At 34.2% G+C, this 16,583-nt stretch overlaps 1 protein-coding gene across 5 annotated transcripts in view; it reads left to right on the top strand.

Annotated features, from left to right (window-relative positions):
- MICU3 (mitochondrial calcium uptake family member 3) overlaps positions 1 to 16,583 on the top strand; it is a 52,565-nt gene that overhangs the window by 33,621 nt on the left and 2,361 nt on the right. For 3 of the 5 annotated variants that reach the window (XM_053976248.1, XM_053976247.1, XM_053976246.1), the window contains 5 exons: positions 2,564 to 2,664; positions 2,975 to 3,146; positions 7,196 to 7,304; positions 8,306 to 8,463; positions 11,333 to 11,407. In XM_053976248.1, the coding sequence (XP_053832223.1) occupies positions 2,564 to 2,664; positions 2,975 to 3,146; positions 7,196 to 7,304; positions 8,306 to 8,463; positions 11,333 to 11,401 (609 nt within the window). In that variant the 3' untranslated portion in view covers positions 11,402 to 11,407. The remainder of the gene's footprint in view (positions 1 to 2,563; positions 2,665 to 2,974; positions 3,147 to 7,195; positions 7,305 to 8,305; positions 8,464 to 11,332; positions 11,408 to 16,583) is intronic. The other 2 variants (XM_053976245.1, XM_053976244.1) reach the window with 1 other exon arrangement.

Raw genomic sequence — 16,583 nt, 5'->3', positions numbered from 1 at the left:
CAATCAAGTGATTGAAACACTTGTCTTCAGTCTGTCTCTTTACCTGCATTTGTGTACCAGTTAGTGTAAAGGTAAAGAAAAATGACAATGATTTTATTCTCATTTAAATGACTACAAAATATATTTTATCAAAATTGAGGCTCATATTTGTATACATGGAAACAGGTGAGGCAATTTAATTTGCACTGAAAATAAAATAAATTTTATCATGAAAAATAAATAATAGTTTAAATGATTAAAGCTTCTGGTTTTATCATTTGCCATATAAAAGAGAATTTATTTAATGCTATCAGTGCAGAAGGAGTACAGGAATAGTTTTCAGTTGCCTGCAGTTCTTCAGAGAACCATATTAGGTTGAGTTTCTTCAGTGAGGTTTTTGTTTGGGGTTTTTTCATAGTGAGGCCAACCAAGTGGGAATTGTGAAAAGACTTACAGATTGTAGGTTTTTTTTTTTAAATAGTTCTTTAGATATGGGCGAATGCAACCTAAGACTAAGGTTTTGAAATGTTTTTTCAAGATGAAAGGCTGTAATTTAACATTTGATATCTTTTCGGTGTACTTGAGGGAAATTGTTTGAATGTGCTTAGGGATTTAATTGCTTAAAAGACATAAGAAATCAGGGTATCTGCATTTCAGTATATTGTGTCCTGTAGTGGAGGATAACAATATTAAAAGACAAATAGTGATTACTTTTCTGAATTAGTTTGCTCACTTGAAGAGCAGAGCTATCTTAATTGAAGTGCATGAAATATCTCTACCTCTGTATATACTATGTCATCTTATTTCTCCCTGGAGAAGACTATGAGAATAAAGAGGAAGCTAGAGTACATGAAATGCAATCTTGAGAATCCTAAACTGATTATACTAAAGAACAGAAAAGTCTCTCTCATTTCTTTAGATTGGATGCTGAAAGGAAGGGATTTGTGTTGTTAACTGCCTTGTATTTTTCCTTGTTGTTGATACATAAATACTCTTAATGAATATTACACTTTAGATTTTTTTACAAATCAGTATGTAAATTTGAAAATAATATAGTGTATTTTAGAGAATGTAGATGTGAAATGCTTTTTCATGGTACATGGTTTATCGTGATGTTGAACTATTGCATATTGTTCAAAATTTTTTCCTGGTTTCTTCACCTAGAGTTTCTTTATCTGTTATAAATTTATAGCCTGTTCAATGAAGAAGTAGTCTTAAAGGACTCTTGAGTGTGGCTTGCAGGTTTATGCATGTAGATCTTTATAGAGCTATAAAAACAGTTTTCTGTTTCTATGGTAGATCCCATAGGTTCATAATGTATCATTATAGTGCTAAATTATTACTGTTACATCTCCCAAATATTTGCTGGGTTTCTGTACTATGCCTTGTTTTGTACTGTAACACTAGAATCAGACAAACTTCCTAAAAGCTTGCCTAGGAAGAGCAGAGACTGCTCTCCTACTCTTTGCTTTTCATAAAGTCTTGTCTTTATAAGAAAAATGAGAGCTTGGACAGGAGGTAATTCTAAGCAGGTGCAGTAAGGAGACTAAATACATTACTTTTTAAATTTCTAATTTTGGCAAAAGCATGTTAATTCCAGGAGGACAGTGTCATGTTGGGCTTCTGTGGCTTATTCAAGAACCTTATTTTACTGAATTATTCTTTAGCTCTTCAGTGTATCAAGAGCTTCTTTTTCAAAGAAGTAAAATCAATGCATATATACAATAGTTAAGGGCAATGAATATGTAGTAAAAAAAGTGGAATATTATGCAATCACTGTACACAGATGATAGTTGCTTCTGTTTGTATTCCTGTTTACAACTTGTGCTGTTACAAATGGTCAAAATTAGTTGGCTTTCTCTTCTAATTCTGGCCCTCAAAACCTTTGTTATTTATTAAGGAAAAGATATTAATACATATTCAGAGATTCCAGTCCTGCTCAGAGACCACAACTCGGTACATCAGGAACAGTCTTAAGAGAAGTAATCCAAATATTGCTTCATTATTTCAAAATATTTCATAATTCTGGTGTTTTAAATGTATTTGGGCAATAACATTTAAGATGTAGCTGTCTACAACTTACAGAAAAGAATCATGTAAAGTGCATCTAACTGATGTGATTTTGGAACACAATCCCATACTTACTTTTGAAATATGGAATAAGAGTATATGAACTAATGTACTTTAATTTCTTTGTCGTTTCGTAGTAGAAGGGAAGCAAGATTGTGTACAAAGGGAGTTATATTTTATGTTTTACCTTAACCGACAAGATTTTTTTTTCCTCACAAGTTTTTGGTTTTATTTTTCATACCTTTTCCCCCTTCATTGCAGCTTCCATTACATCATTCTGTTAGTTTAACTACTTTCTACTAAATGCAATTAACAGCTACTGCTATTTTGTGTGAAAATTGCATGGCAAAATTAATGTAATGGATTGCAATATTAAAATCTTTTTAAAGACTATAAACATTAAATACAAACTCTTTTAATAGAAAAGTCTATTATGATGATAGGCATTCTCAGATTATACTTCTGTATCTGATCCAATCATGGCCTTTAATTTTTTTTTATTCTAATATTGAAGCGTGCTGATGATATTACAAGTTCGCTATCAGACACTACACTGCTTGTACACTTCTTTGGCAAGAAAGGAAAAGCTGAACTGAACTTTGAAGATTTTTATAGGTGAGTCTAAACTTCATTAATTCCTTGTAAAAAATATTTGTATCTTGTTCTAATTAATGTGTACTGCATTACTATACACATAGCTTATGCAGGTATGTTTATATGATTTATGTTCCCTTTCTGTGTTATATATACAAAGAGCAAAATAAAACAATAAGTTGCCCGATAAAAAAAAGTCCTCTTCCAGTGTTGCTGCAAATTTTAGTTAGTTTGGAGTGGAAAGGTTATACCCCAGTCCTGTCCTTATTTAAGGACACGAACAGTAGAAATACAAAGTATGACAATTTCTTCACATTTTTTTGTGCTTTAGATTTATGGATAACCTGCAAACTGAGGTTCTAGAGATAGAATTCCTTTCCTACTCCAATGGGATGAACACCATCAGTGAGGAAGACTTTGCCCATATTCTCTTGAGGTATACAAATGTGGAAAATACATCAAGTTACCTGGAAAACTTGCGTGGCAGTATTCCTGAAGAAAAGGTAATTGCTTAGCAGTGGACCACAGTGTGCAGTCCCAGTGTCATTAACATGAAAACATAGCTTTGTTGGACTGAATTACTTAGCACCAGGATTTTATTTTGATCATAAACTGCATGCCTGGTTTTTCAGATTACTTGCTGAATAAAATGTAGAAGAGTAAATAGCTTAGAATTATATTCCATAGGATTTGGCTAGTAGAATTGTTGAAGTTTAGATAGAACATAACAGATACATAGAACAGGTTAAATTGCAAAAACCATGAGACATTAAAAATAAAAATTTTCTAGCAATGAATTATCAAAAACCTCTCTCTTTCTCTCTTTCTCTCTTTCTCTCTTTCTCTCTTTCTCTCTTTCTCTCTCTCTTTCTCTCCTTCTCTCCTTCCTTCCACTGCCACTGGAGTAGCATCTCCTCAGAAATAACATTACATTTTATCTCATTGTTTTATAGTCTTATTAGTGAATTGCTTGTAATTATTGTTGGGTGTGTGGGTTTTTTAATGAGTGAAGAGACAGAAATTATAATATAAACAGTAAAGGTCAGGAGGTAGATAGTCCTTAATTTGTTTAACAACAAATACCTTGTCAGAAGTGTATCTGAGACAAATGTAGTAGCAACTATGCATCAGTGATAATCTGTTAAAAGTAGCCCTTCAAACAAGAGATGTTTTGGATATACTTTTTCTGTTTGTGTTTACAGAAGATCAGATTAATCTGTCCTAGAAATCTAACTCTTTCAATAGCTTTATCTTTTAATAGCATTGACAGCAGAGCTTACAAAGAAAAGTAATAAATCAGTTTGAACAGTTTGTTTAGGTTTTGTTTTTATTTGAGGAATGACATTTTAATTTCAGTCTTCACAGTAAGATCAGTCAACTGACCTGATAGAAGCACATCCCAAAAATCAACAGTTTTCTGTTCAGATATGTGGATTATCTGATTCTTCCTGTGGTTGTACAACAGTTAGGGCCACTGAGTGTTAAATATGGCTGGGAAAGCAGGGCTGTCTCTTTTGACCAGATTAGCTGTCAGATGACATGGTAAGATTGGGGTCAGAGTTCCTGCTCAGTCACCCTTTCCAAGTTCCTGGTCTAGACACCGAGGTACTCAGATCAAACTGCTGTAAAAGGTATCTGCAGCTTTCAATATTCAGAGCCAAGACAGTGCAATAGAATTGTTATAACTGCATGGTTCCAGATGGAAATCTAAAAAAAACCCCAAAAACCAGACATTTTGGGTCTTGTGTAGAATCAATAACTTAAGTATCACTTGGGAAACTGAAAAATAATGACAGTTGTAGTTATAGAGAAATACTTTGAATGTCAAAGGTGAAATTAAGTAAATACACAGACACTTTCTTTTGAACACAGGTAGTAGTTTTTGAAGTTCATATCTAAGTCTTACAATGTCAAAGCAAGTATTCCACTGTAGTTTCCTCTTTTTGGTCTCTGGTAGGACCAGCAGTTAAGGAAAACCTCCATGTAGAAAGCTTTGTCACTCAGTTACAAATTTGCCTTTATGCTGTGATCTGGCCATGTCCTGGCACTGGACAGGTGCCAAATATTTTGGTATTTGAGGTATGTCATATGCTGTATCTCCATTAAGTGAAGCAAGACATGGCTGTTTTTCATAACTTCGTATCATTGGCTTGGTAAATGTTCTGTCACTACATCTCTTATGCTGGCCACAGGCTTTTAAGAACAGGACTTTGCCTCTTGCTGCCATGGAGGTGTTGTTCATATGTTGTTCAAATGTTAGCACTTTTTTTGGCTCTTGTCATAACACTATAATTTGAAAATTATAAAATTTGCTCTTTATTTCATGACAGTGATGTGCTGCAATACTAATACTAACCAGAGGATTCCATTCAGAAGAAAAATTAGTTGAGTCTGTAAAGTAATATGCCCATACTCTCACAGTTGGCAATGTTATCCTTCTGTACAAAGAAGCCCCTAAAGCAGTATGATAATCTTTTATCATATTTTAATCATGTCAAAATGTTCAGCTGGCGTGCTGCCTGCTCACAGGGTGTCTTCCTCCTTTTACTAACTAGATGCCAAGCAGTGATTCATGTAAGCTGGCATCATGAATTACTACAGATATCAGCTCCTGAAGAAAGTCTTTGCATTTTTAGCAGCATTGGTACATTAATCTGAGTTTTCTTTGCTGTAGTAGAATATAATCTGTCCATATAAGTTAAAAAGTTAGCTTCCTTTTTTTTGTCATGGTTTAATCCCAGCCATTGACCAAGCCCCACACAGCCATTTGCTCACTCCCCCACCAGCAGGATCAGGGAGAGAACTGGAAGGGTAAAAGCCAGAAAACTTGAGGGATGAGAAAGAGCAGTTTATTAGGAAAAGCAAAGTCATGCACACAAACAAGATTTTTGGAGTAGCCTGACCTCTTACACTTACTTTTTGCATGCAGAATTTTTACAGATAAATTGGTGCACATCAAGGATTTGTGAACCTAAAAATGTCAATTCAAGACTTGGGTGGATATTCTCTACAATTGCTGTTTTGCCATAGTACCTGAGGCTCCTGGCTAAGCAATGAAGTTTCACTGATCTAGGAATTTCACAAATGCATGGCAGAGTTACTCCAGTCCCATAGAGTTTTCAGTCTAAACACAGTGTGAGAACTAGAACTTGGACACGCAAATAGTTTCAAATGCAATGAAACAAAATGACAGTATTGATAATGTTAAATTCTGTTTTTAAGATAAAAATTTAAATAAGGTGGTAGTTCTACTTGTGTATATGAGAGTTTCCTCACAGTTGTGAAGGATCTGCTTGTTGAGAAAAGCAATTCTTGATGGAGGTGGGCCAAGCTCTCCAAAGAGTTTATAAATCTTGGCTAGTAGTTAGGTTGGATCACTTGAGCAGGGGTTTACATCTCAAGTGTGTGGAGACCTATTAAATTCTTCTGTTATAACAATATTGTGCTCCTCTCCATATTTCCACAGTCCTTGTTGTTTCATATGGGTTAGCATCCAACTTCTGCCATCTTCTGGCACAAACCTACATTTACATGTTTCCTGTCTTCCACCATACTATAAAGACTATGTATATGTTTGAGCAGAGACATAGATCAATGTTTTAGTTTGAACATAAAGGGTCACAGGTCTTACTAATTGCCTTCAAGTATATTTTCAGAGACAAGTACTTCAATAGGATAAAAGAATAAAAGCAAATGAAAAAATAGCCAAGAATTATAGTTAAAGGAGTCCAGGGAGATCAAGGTTTGACGCAGAATGCCATTCCATATTCAGAATGGCTGAGACCAGGGGGAATTTTATATAGGCAATGGTCCTGGCTTAGTTCAAAGTCTCATTTTCAGAGGCTTTCAGAATTGATTTAGAGATAGTTGATCAGATGTTTGGATCTCTAACTAAGATGAAAAAACTGCAGAACAAATATTACAAGGAATGAAGATAAACTCCTTTAACAAGAACACTTTCAGTGGAACTTCCACAGAAAATAGTCTAAAGTCTGGTCAAAATGCAATTGGTTTTTTATAAAGCTGGACAAACCCTGCAGTACTTGCAAACCCTCAGCTGAAAAGACTTAGGTGTCTAAATCTGGATATATAAAATTTTCATCCTCAAATACAGGCTTAAGGTAGATCATAACATTTATTTATGAATCCATTCAATGTACTTATATGAGCACATTCACATATATATATATATAATAGTGGTTTTCAGGTTTCCAGTAGTAAACATACTCCAATGATAATCCAAACCTAAACTTTTTATTCTCAGTATTGACTATCCTGTTGTAATAATCCTGGAAATCTTAAAAATTGCCCTCAGCAATGGAACAGTATTTTCAACTGCTCTGGTGAGAGTTGCTGTTGTGTTGCAGTTGCAGAGAGTAAAAACATACTGCATTTCTCAAGAAACTCCCGTTCTCTACTTCATTGACTTTTACTGCAAATACTTTTTTTTTTTTTTTAAATGAAATTCACATATATAATTGCAAGGTTTGTTTATTCAGTTGTTATTACTACTGATAATTCTTACAGTGCATATTGTTCTCTTGGTTTTTAGGGTATCACATTTGAAGAATTTAGATCATTTTTTCAATTCTTGAACAATCTAGAAGACTTTACAATTGCAATGCAAATGTATAATTTTGCAAGTCGTTCGATAGGTCAAGGTAAGTATCTATATTTTTTTAAACCTATTGATAGCCATATAGAACTGTTGACAAAAATGCACTTTTTCACTTTTTTTTTTTTTTTTTAATTTCCTAGTTTGTAGTTTTAATGCTTCCAGTAAAAGGCTAAAAATGCTAGGACTCCAGCTTTGAGAGGAAAAGGCTTGGTCATATCATAAGAGATATCATGCAAAGTCATGTAAGTGGTGAACAAGCTGAATGCAGAATAGTTGTCCATCAAATCCTACAATACAAGAGTTAAGAGGCACTTGACACCAATGAGAGATCAGATTAAGGTAAACAAAAGCATTTCTTTACATAGTGAGCATCTGAAACTTGGCCTTCTACAAAGGCTGTAGAAGAAAACAGTGTCAGAAGGTCCAAAGAGAGATCAGACAGATTTTTAACAAATCAGTAAGTGAGTACTTAAAGAACCAGGCAAGTATGTACCTACTAAAATCCTTAATAGAACAGTTGTGATGCCTGGGGAACACAAGGTGAGCAACATGCAAAGTGGTCAAACTTGTGTGCTCTCCTCAAATAGCCTCTACTTGGGTCTGACCCTGTAACACCAGCATGGTCCTGCCTCATGTGGCCTTACCTAGGGATTGTATCATTTTCTCTGTGCTCTATGTCATGGGTTCTGTTTTGTGTCAAATAAGTAAATGCCATATATGTAACAGGTTTAATTATATGATTTTCTAATTTTGTTACTGCACACAGTACAGTATATGGACTGTTACCTTTTTTGTAAAATAATTGGCACCATTATATATCATTTTATTACTTTTGTGAATTTCATTATATGTCATTTTATATCAGTTAAGACCTACTTGGTTTAGAACTGTGAAATTCAGTCCTAATTTTCACTTTGTCATATTTTTGAGTATGTAAATGTGAAAATTCGAATTAAAAGTTTACTTATGTTTCATAATATGCTGTTCACAAAGTACCCTTAAATTCACATTTTAAATTTTTTTCCTGGTGTTCTCCTTATGCAGATGAATTCAAGCGTGCTGTGTATGTAGCCACAGGTGTGAAGCTCTCACCACATTTGGTGAACACAGTGTTCAAGATTTTTGATGTCGACAGAGATGACCAGTTGAGTTATAAAGAATTTATCGGCATTATGAAAGACAGACTCAATCGAGGGTTTAGGGTAAGGATTCTAATTTTTATAGTTATCTTAGTGGACTTTGCTACTTACCACTACTTTAGCATCTGTAGCACCTGTAGATTTCAAACCAGCAGTGCATATGTTTAAAGACATACATTTTATGACTTACACTTTAAGACATACATTTATAGAAATACTGAAGCAATTTGTAAGATAAAATCCTTGTTAAATTCTTCTTCATTTTTTTTTGTTAGAAAGCAATACTTAGAGGACGTGATGTACCTTTATAATGTGCAAACCAAATAGGAGATGAGACATCTCCTGTATACTGTCATTTCTTCTGTATTGCGTGATTAATAGGTTAGCATTAAGAATTTTAACAACGGCAGCAATTATTTCTGTATTGCTTGCAGAGAAAAGAGAATTTGTCTTTCTCACACTCAAGAAGTTAAGTTAAAGGTCAACTCTTCTAAAACATCATATATAATACCAAGTGCTCATAATGACAGTTCAAAAGAGTTGCAGCAGAAGGTAGTTTTAATTTTCAAATAAAAATTAGTGAAGTGGTGCTGAACAATTCTGTGTTCTAGTTCACGGCTGATTTTAATAATTAAACCTTTAATCTAATACTCAATTATAAGAAGCTAGAGGGCAGGAAATTACTTGCAGTCTTTTTTTTTTCTTCATATGACAGGTGTTAACGTTTTTAACTAAATGTAAAATGGTGTTCTAACTAACAATCTTATTACTTTATTGCTTAGACATAATCTTAAACTGTATTATGATTCCTAAAGTCAATATGTTATTTCTGTAATTTTAGTTAATTGTAGTTAGCTTTCTAAATGTAACTTTAGAACTTTCTGTGGTGTTGAGTCTAATAGTTTACTTGTTATTTCTGTAATATTATGATCAAACATAAAATGTGGATAACAACCCCTGTATTTGTCACAAACTTAAATTTCCTTGTTGGTCCTCAATTCCTTATATTATGGTGTGGTAATGATGATTGCTTCACAATCGTTTCAAGCTGTTCAGCTGTATGTTTTAATTGTTTACTAATTGTAAATGTGCAGTGTATGTTAATTTAACCAGCAAAAAGTCTGCTTACTAAGTAATTCTTGTATTTATTACATGTTCCTATTTCACAAAATGCATGACAGAAATCACATATAATTTTAAGAATCTATATCATCCAGCTATTCAGTCTTACATATATATCTTGCTTTTCCCTTGACCACTATAAAATATTCCAGTGGACTGTAAAAGAACTATAAAGAATAGCCAATATTCAGAAGAATGACACAGTCTTTCACAAATTACAATTCTAATTTAAGTTAAATACTAGAGATCTCCTGAATTAGGAGACAATTGTGATTTGGCCCTGTAATTCAGTTAAATGCATTCTCTTCACTAATCAGTAGTATTCCAAGACAATTACAGTAGTAAACTGAGAAATTACAATTTCCAGTAAGTTTTCATAAGTGTCAAACAAACCATTTTTTCCAAGAGTTGATAGCAGTAAAAATTCTGCAAAAATTTGCCTTCATAAAAAAAAATACTGCAAAAATTTTGCCTTAATAAACACCCCCCACCCACGGCAGTCTTGGTTTAGAATGAAAAGTAGATAATGCTTTAGAACCTTTTTCCCAGAATAAATTGGTGGAAAGTGTTATTAATTTCTTCCTATTGTTTGTATGTTAAAAGTTGCACAGTATTTAATGTGTCCAAAACAAGTAAAACTTTGCCCTCTTGCTCCTACAATGTGGAGGGCTTAAATGTCATCTTATGCTAAATCAAAACTAACAAATGACTAACCTTTTCTTTATCAATAACTGTGTTTTGAATCCATGTGAAAATTCAGTCAGTATCATTATACAGATAAAAGATCGTAACAGCTTCAGCTTAGTCAGTATTTTGTAGCAACATAGAAATCTTGGCCATGAGAAGTCTGAACCACTTTATGAATTATAAATGCCTGATTTTAATTTCAAGTATTCCACAATTAATGTCTTCCAATTAATGTAGTATCTGATTATCTCACTAAAAAAATCCCAAAATAACAGTTAGGCCTGTGATTTGAAGTACAATTTTACAATTAACATCTTGTACTTAGCAATTCTACCTTTTTAAAAATTGTTTCACTAATTGTGTTTGCCCAGAATCTTGAGGCCATTACAGGATTTGGTACTGGGACCATGTATTTTAGGAAAGGACATTTTGTGGTTATGTAGTCAGACTAAAGTGAACCTATTTAAGAGCAAAGAGTCACACAAGTCCAATGAAAATGCAGTTCTGAAACATCAGTCAGTATGTAGAAGGTTTGTCCTCTTTAAAAGCTTAGCCTTGAACTTAAAAACTTCAGGAGGGTCAGGTACTACCTCTTATAGGAACACAACAAATGTTCATTTTAATACAAATTTTAGATACAATTTTGTAAAAGTAAATGTCTTAAAGACTTCACCAAATGAAATTTCTCTTTTTCTGCAATTTTGTAGCACAACCTGAAACCTTGTTTTTGTTTTAGTAGTTTGAAGCCAACTCATATGTTAAGCTGCCATCAAGTGGTCAGTCAGAGTATTGCTAAAAACTTATTAAAAATGGTCAAAAATGAAAAGCGTTTTTTTTTGCTTACTGTTTACTTAAAATCATTATTTTCCTTTCTTTTTCAAATTTAAAAATATATAAGAAGATTCCCTTTCCTTTACAAATTCTAATTTGTAAACCAGAAGATTTGGAGATTAATGACTAAATGCTAAACATTTTGCATAACACATACTGTACTGTATCTCCTAGCTATTTGTCAATTAAAGCCATTTTTTTGTATTTTCATGATACCGTTGTCTTATGCTTACCCCTGGCTGCCTTCATGCGTTGTCTGCATCTGCACACTTCTCCATCTTCTGCTCCACAGGGCTACAAACCTATACAGAGGTACACTACTTTCAAATCCTGCGTGAGGAAGGAGCTCTATAGCAGATAAATGACGGTATGTGTTAGCCACCAGTCTGAGTGTGCTGGCATGCCTGCAGGAATGGCTGAATGTTGAACTGTCACTGCTTTGTTTCCTGTTCCAAAACTCAGGAATAGGTTATATGGCCGCAAGCAATGTAGTAGCTCAAGGCATCACGTTGTGTTTTTGACTGAAGCAATAGTATTTTATCCTGTAGTTGATAATGACTGACTCACATTGTCATTGTTCTGTGAGCCAGCTGTGATTTTGTATTGTGTTTGAAATTAGGAAAAGTATTTTTTCATAGTTTCTGTTGCTGTTCTCTGTCTGTCCCATTATCTCTTTTTAAGTAATTTCTCAGGTACCTATAGCTAATAAGTATTTACCAAGGAAGATTGTAGAGGCAGATTTTTCTGACTTTTAGTGACTTCTTTCTACTTTGCCTTATATTGCTACATTCTTGAAAGCAATCATGTATTTTTGCCTCAATTAATGCTGTACCAGCAATTTTGAAAAATCAGCACTGTGTTCACACATAATCATCATGGCCCTTTTCACATATCCACTACATGAACATCCATTTGTACAGTTCAATTGTACTGGGGATTTCAGTGTAAAACTGAGGTGTGCCTCTTCTGTAACTGTGTTGTGAAACTGTTTGTCACACAGGGGACATAGGCACTGCGTTAGTAGACATTTCTCCTCTTACATAAAGGAAGAGTTTGTTCCTTTGCAATTTAAGGGTTTTTCCTGTTTCTGTGTAAAGACTTTGCAGGAGTTGCTCTGAAGGCTGTTGGCTCCCAGATGTTATTTTTACAGAGGGGAGGAGCAAAGAGCACACCATGACAAGCAAGGCCCCATGGCCAGTGGTCTGCTCTGAGTGACCCTGTGAGGAGTCCAGCACATCTTGTGCTCCTGTGCCAGGAGGGTTTGACTGTCATTCCCCTGCTGGTTTTAATTCTGAGGCACAATATTAAGCTGAGACTTTTTGTTCAATACTATACCCTAATACTGAAGCATTGTACTAATATATGAGGGACAGAAGAGGAAATTTGATCTTAACAGAGTGTCTGGTTTCTCCACGTTACTAATGGGAAGTGTAAATGACTAATAAAGTAGTTTAAACTTTTTAAATTTTAATATTTCAGTAATCCAAGTCACTAGTCACATGAGAGGAAGTCATGGCTTTAGTTTAATTTTATGTAACTTTGTACATTTGAAACGTTTGACTTTTTGATCAAAGATTCCTTTCTTCTTTTCTCATGTATTTTTAAAAATAGTTATTAGGAGTACTTTGTCTTTCTGTCAAAACCCATATTGTAGTTTCATGTTAAGTATTATTTAAACTGTAAACTTTTCAAGATGTGGAACAGCTCTTACAGGAAACTGCCAAAATGTTCCACAGTCATGATGCTTCCCTAATAATTTCAGTGAAGGATATGTGACCAAGTGGAAGAAAATGCAGCAACACAAAGGAATCCAGTATCTAATTAACAAACCTAATAAAATTATTTTGGTGACAGCAAGTGAGACTGTGGTAAAAGCATCAAGTATACATATATCAACACCTTGTCAGATCTAAATTCAAGCACTAAATAAATTAATTCTTATGCTGAGATGATGTAAACTGGGAAAAAATGTACCATGGAGATTTGTAAGGGTTTTATAAATCTCCAGAGATGTTATTCATTCTGTATAAAGTCATTCTCAAAAAAATTATAGTACATCTACACTACCCATTTGGAGACAAAAGAAACCAGGTTAGTTTTCAGGGCATGGACTTGGCTACAGACAGCATCACTGAGTTAATGTAGAGGCTGCTAGGTATTTACTCTGCCCTTCTTCCCACCTGGAGCTCCTGGATGTAACAAAAATTTTTTATGTACTATAATCAAGTCTGCTTCAGTAGTAGGTCTGTTTAAAATATCTGTTGCCTGTGCACTGAAGAATACAGTGTAAGCCTTGTATATATAAAATTCTCTCTTCCCTGCTGACACGTTAGTTTGCTATTGCTCTTCAGTTGAGCAACTGCTTCTTGTCTCTTACCACAAGTCAGAATCACAGAATTGTTAAGGTCAGAAAAGATCTCTGAGATCAAGCCCAGGTGTTACAGTGATGTTACCAGCTGTTAGCTATTAAGTTCCTTTTTGTACAAAGCATTGCATAACTCATAATATTTCTTCAGATTTGCTGTAAACTTCTACTAATGGAAATGGAAACTTTAGCCAAGGCATGTGAAGGGATTTGGCAAAAGTACTGTGGAGTAGAATAGAAATAGTTCTGTCTTTGCCATACATTGTGGAGTGAAAGTCGATTTTGCATAATTCTAAAAACCATTATTTTCCATTTAGTTTATAAATTGAAAAGATAATAAAAATTGAATCATTGGTGATTTGAAATTGAACAATTTCAATAGGTAATTAAATTTCAGTCTGATGTTCAAAGAAGCACATAAATACATAACATACAAAAATCAGCTGCAACTACATCCCACAGTTAGGTGCAGTACAACTACTATTAATTTTACTTTTTTTCCAAATATAAATGTACAGTTCATTGTGCTTTGAAAAACTGTGCTTTTCTATGGTAAATGTAGAATTCTGGTGAAGGAGATTAAGGTACTTGGCATGCTTGCCATAGATGATACCCTACTGTGAATCTGCACTCTGACAAGCAATAAACAGCACATTGTGCTCTACATCACATATCTCTAAAATGCACTAATGCCATTACTCCACAGTGTAAAGAATGTTGTACCCTTATAATAAATAATGCAAATTTCTCCTTGGGCAGCAACTGTACAAGCTGTGTGTGGTCCCTGCAGGGCACACAGCCTGACTCGGCATTGGCAGGTACTCCTTTGCATACACTGCAGGGAGAACTGAAAAACATGTTTGTAGAGAACTGCCTGACAGAGCACAGAGGAGAGCTCTGTTTTCAATGTCTTGTGGAAGGATTATCTAGGAAATTTCTAACAAAGCCCTTTCAAAGTTAATTTCCAAAAAGGGATGCTAGAGACCAACTTAAGAAGGGATTCAAGTCCATCTAAAGTACTGTTTGCTAAACTATTCATGTGCTCAGTAACTGTAATAGATACTTAGGCCATAACTGTGATTTTATTGACTACTGAAATAATGAAAGTAATTATTACATCACAAATGTAAATCTAGAAATTAATTTCTATGTACTAGTAATTTTCTGAGAATCTTAAGATTTTTTTAATTAAAATAATTTATTTCTAGATGTTCTGAATATAGTGGGTTTTCAAAATTTCTGATTAAAAGCTTTTAGGAGGTAATGGTTAATAACTGAAAATAGTACCTTGAGACTGAGTGAGGAAAGAAATTTATTTTGAAAAAGACATGGAAAACTGAAGCATAGATTCAGAACCTCATTTCTAGCCATTTTAACTATAAATTGCTGTCTTCTGTAAACACTTCATTCTGTCAAGTGAGATTAAATTTTCCATGTAGCTAATATTTGTAAATCTTTTTATTTCTAAACTTTCCTAGTACACAGCAATTGAATAAATCTAGTGTAAAAGACAACTTAAAAAAAAAAAAAAAACTAGAAGCTGTTGCTTACTGTTTGAAGAGACTTTTGCTCACCTCTTCTCTAAAGCAGAGAGGTGAAAAGTGTGTGATTAGGCACACCTTCCTGACTCATCTTACAAAAATAATTGGAAATTGCAGAACTTGGGCTTTTGATCCTAAACCTGACAAGAAGCTTAAAAACGTACATGGATACTGTGGGAGGAGAATGTTGCAACCTAAAGCATTGCAGAACGTGTGGACAAGCTGTTCCTTCTGTGGATTTGGTACACTGAGAGTAGATACAACAACAGTGCATACATTAGAAATAAGTAAATGAACAGTCAGTGTATTTCAGCATTTCTTTTAATCACTTTCATGAATATTTCTCTGAACTTGTTTCATAAAAAAAATAAATTCATATCTTAAAGCACAGGTTAATAAACTGAATATGCTTTTGTTAAACAATGCACTGCAATTTGCAAGTTACACATTTTTTCATGAGATTGACTATAAATATCAGCTAAATTTTGCATTCATGTAAGTATGGTGTCCAATATTTCATTTATAGTATAATACTGTGGATTAAATTGTGTTCTGAATATCTACAACTTCTTTATAAACTTCTGTGCTTTTTAATTAAACAAGATGAGGGATAAGAATAAATAGATGTAGGCTTCAGTGTCTAATGGTGGATTTTAATGTACTGCAGTGTGGCAATTTCTTTAACATCTTGACTCAGTTCAACCAAAACAAGGTATTGGACAGTCTCACCATGTGTCCTGGCTTTAGCTAAGAGTGAGTTAATTTTCTTCCGAGTATCTGCTATGGTTCTGTGTTTTAAATATAGGATGAGAATACTATTGATGACACACTGATGTCCTGGTTGCTACGAGCAGTGCTTACACAGAGTCAAGGACTTCTCAGCTCTTCACCCCACCCCACCTGTGAGGAGGCTGGGTGTGCACAAGGAGTTGGGAGGGGACACAGCCAGGACAACTGACCCCAGCTGGCCCAAGGGATATTCCACACCATGTGGCATATGCTCAGCATATAAACTAGGAGGAAAGTGGCTTGTTTCCTCAGTTGTTCTAATTCTTAGTATCTCTCCATTTATTTTTTACACTTACTATGCAAATAGACTTGTGGAGTTAGGAACAGTGGAAGAAATAATGAGATCCAGTGATAACTACAGAGAGCATAGAGCACAGAGCAGTGAATCTCTCAGGCCAGCCCTTGGCCAGTTTACCTCTGCATTCAATGGATAACTATTCTTGTTGCAGAACTACAATTCAGGATTAAGTTAATCTAAAATATAAAAGCTTTTATGTCATCTGCCCATATGGTGTTTGGCTTTTGCTAGTGCCTCAGTTTAATGAACATCAGTAATTTTCTGTGCTTTCTGTTTGGTGTCACAGGTGAACTTTTTAGTACAGTGTCAATACAAAGAAGCAAGGAACAAAATTAGAGAGGGAGCTGGACATACCTGAATAAAGAGGAAATATTTTCTTGCATCTTTTAATATAAATAGGCTATTTGTTGAATGCTAATTGTGTGCTGTGAGGTGAGGATGCCTTTTGAATACTTAACCTATGTATGGATTTATAACTTTCATTTTATAGAAGTAAATGTAATCTCTCATTATTTTAATATTAAAACATCTATCTAGTATGTATGAATCT

Source organism: Vidua macroura, chromosome 4 (genome assembly GCF_024509145.1).
Source record: "Vidua macroura isolate BioBank_ID:100142 chromosome 4, ASM2450914v1, whole genome shotgun sequence".
Classification (NCBI taxonomy): domain Eukaryota; kingdom Metazoa; phylum Chordata; class Aves; order Passeriformes; family Viduidae; genus Vidua; species Vidua macroura.
This window is presented reverse-complemented; position numbering and strand designations above follow the sequence as displayed.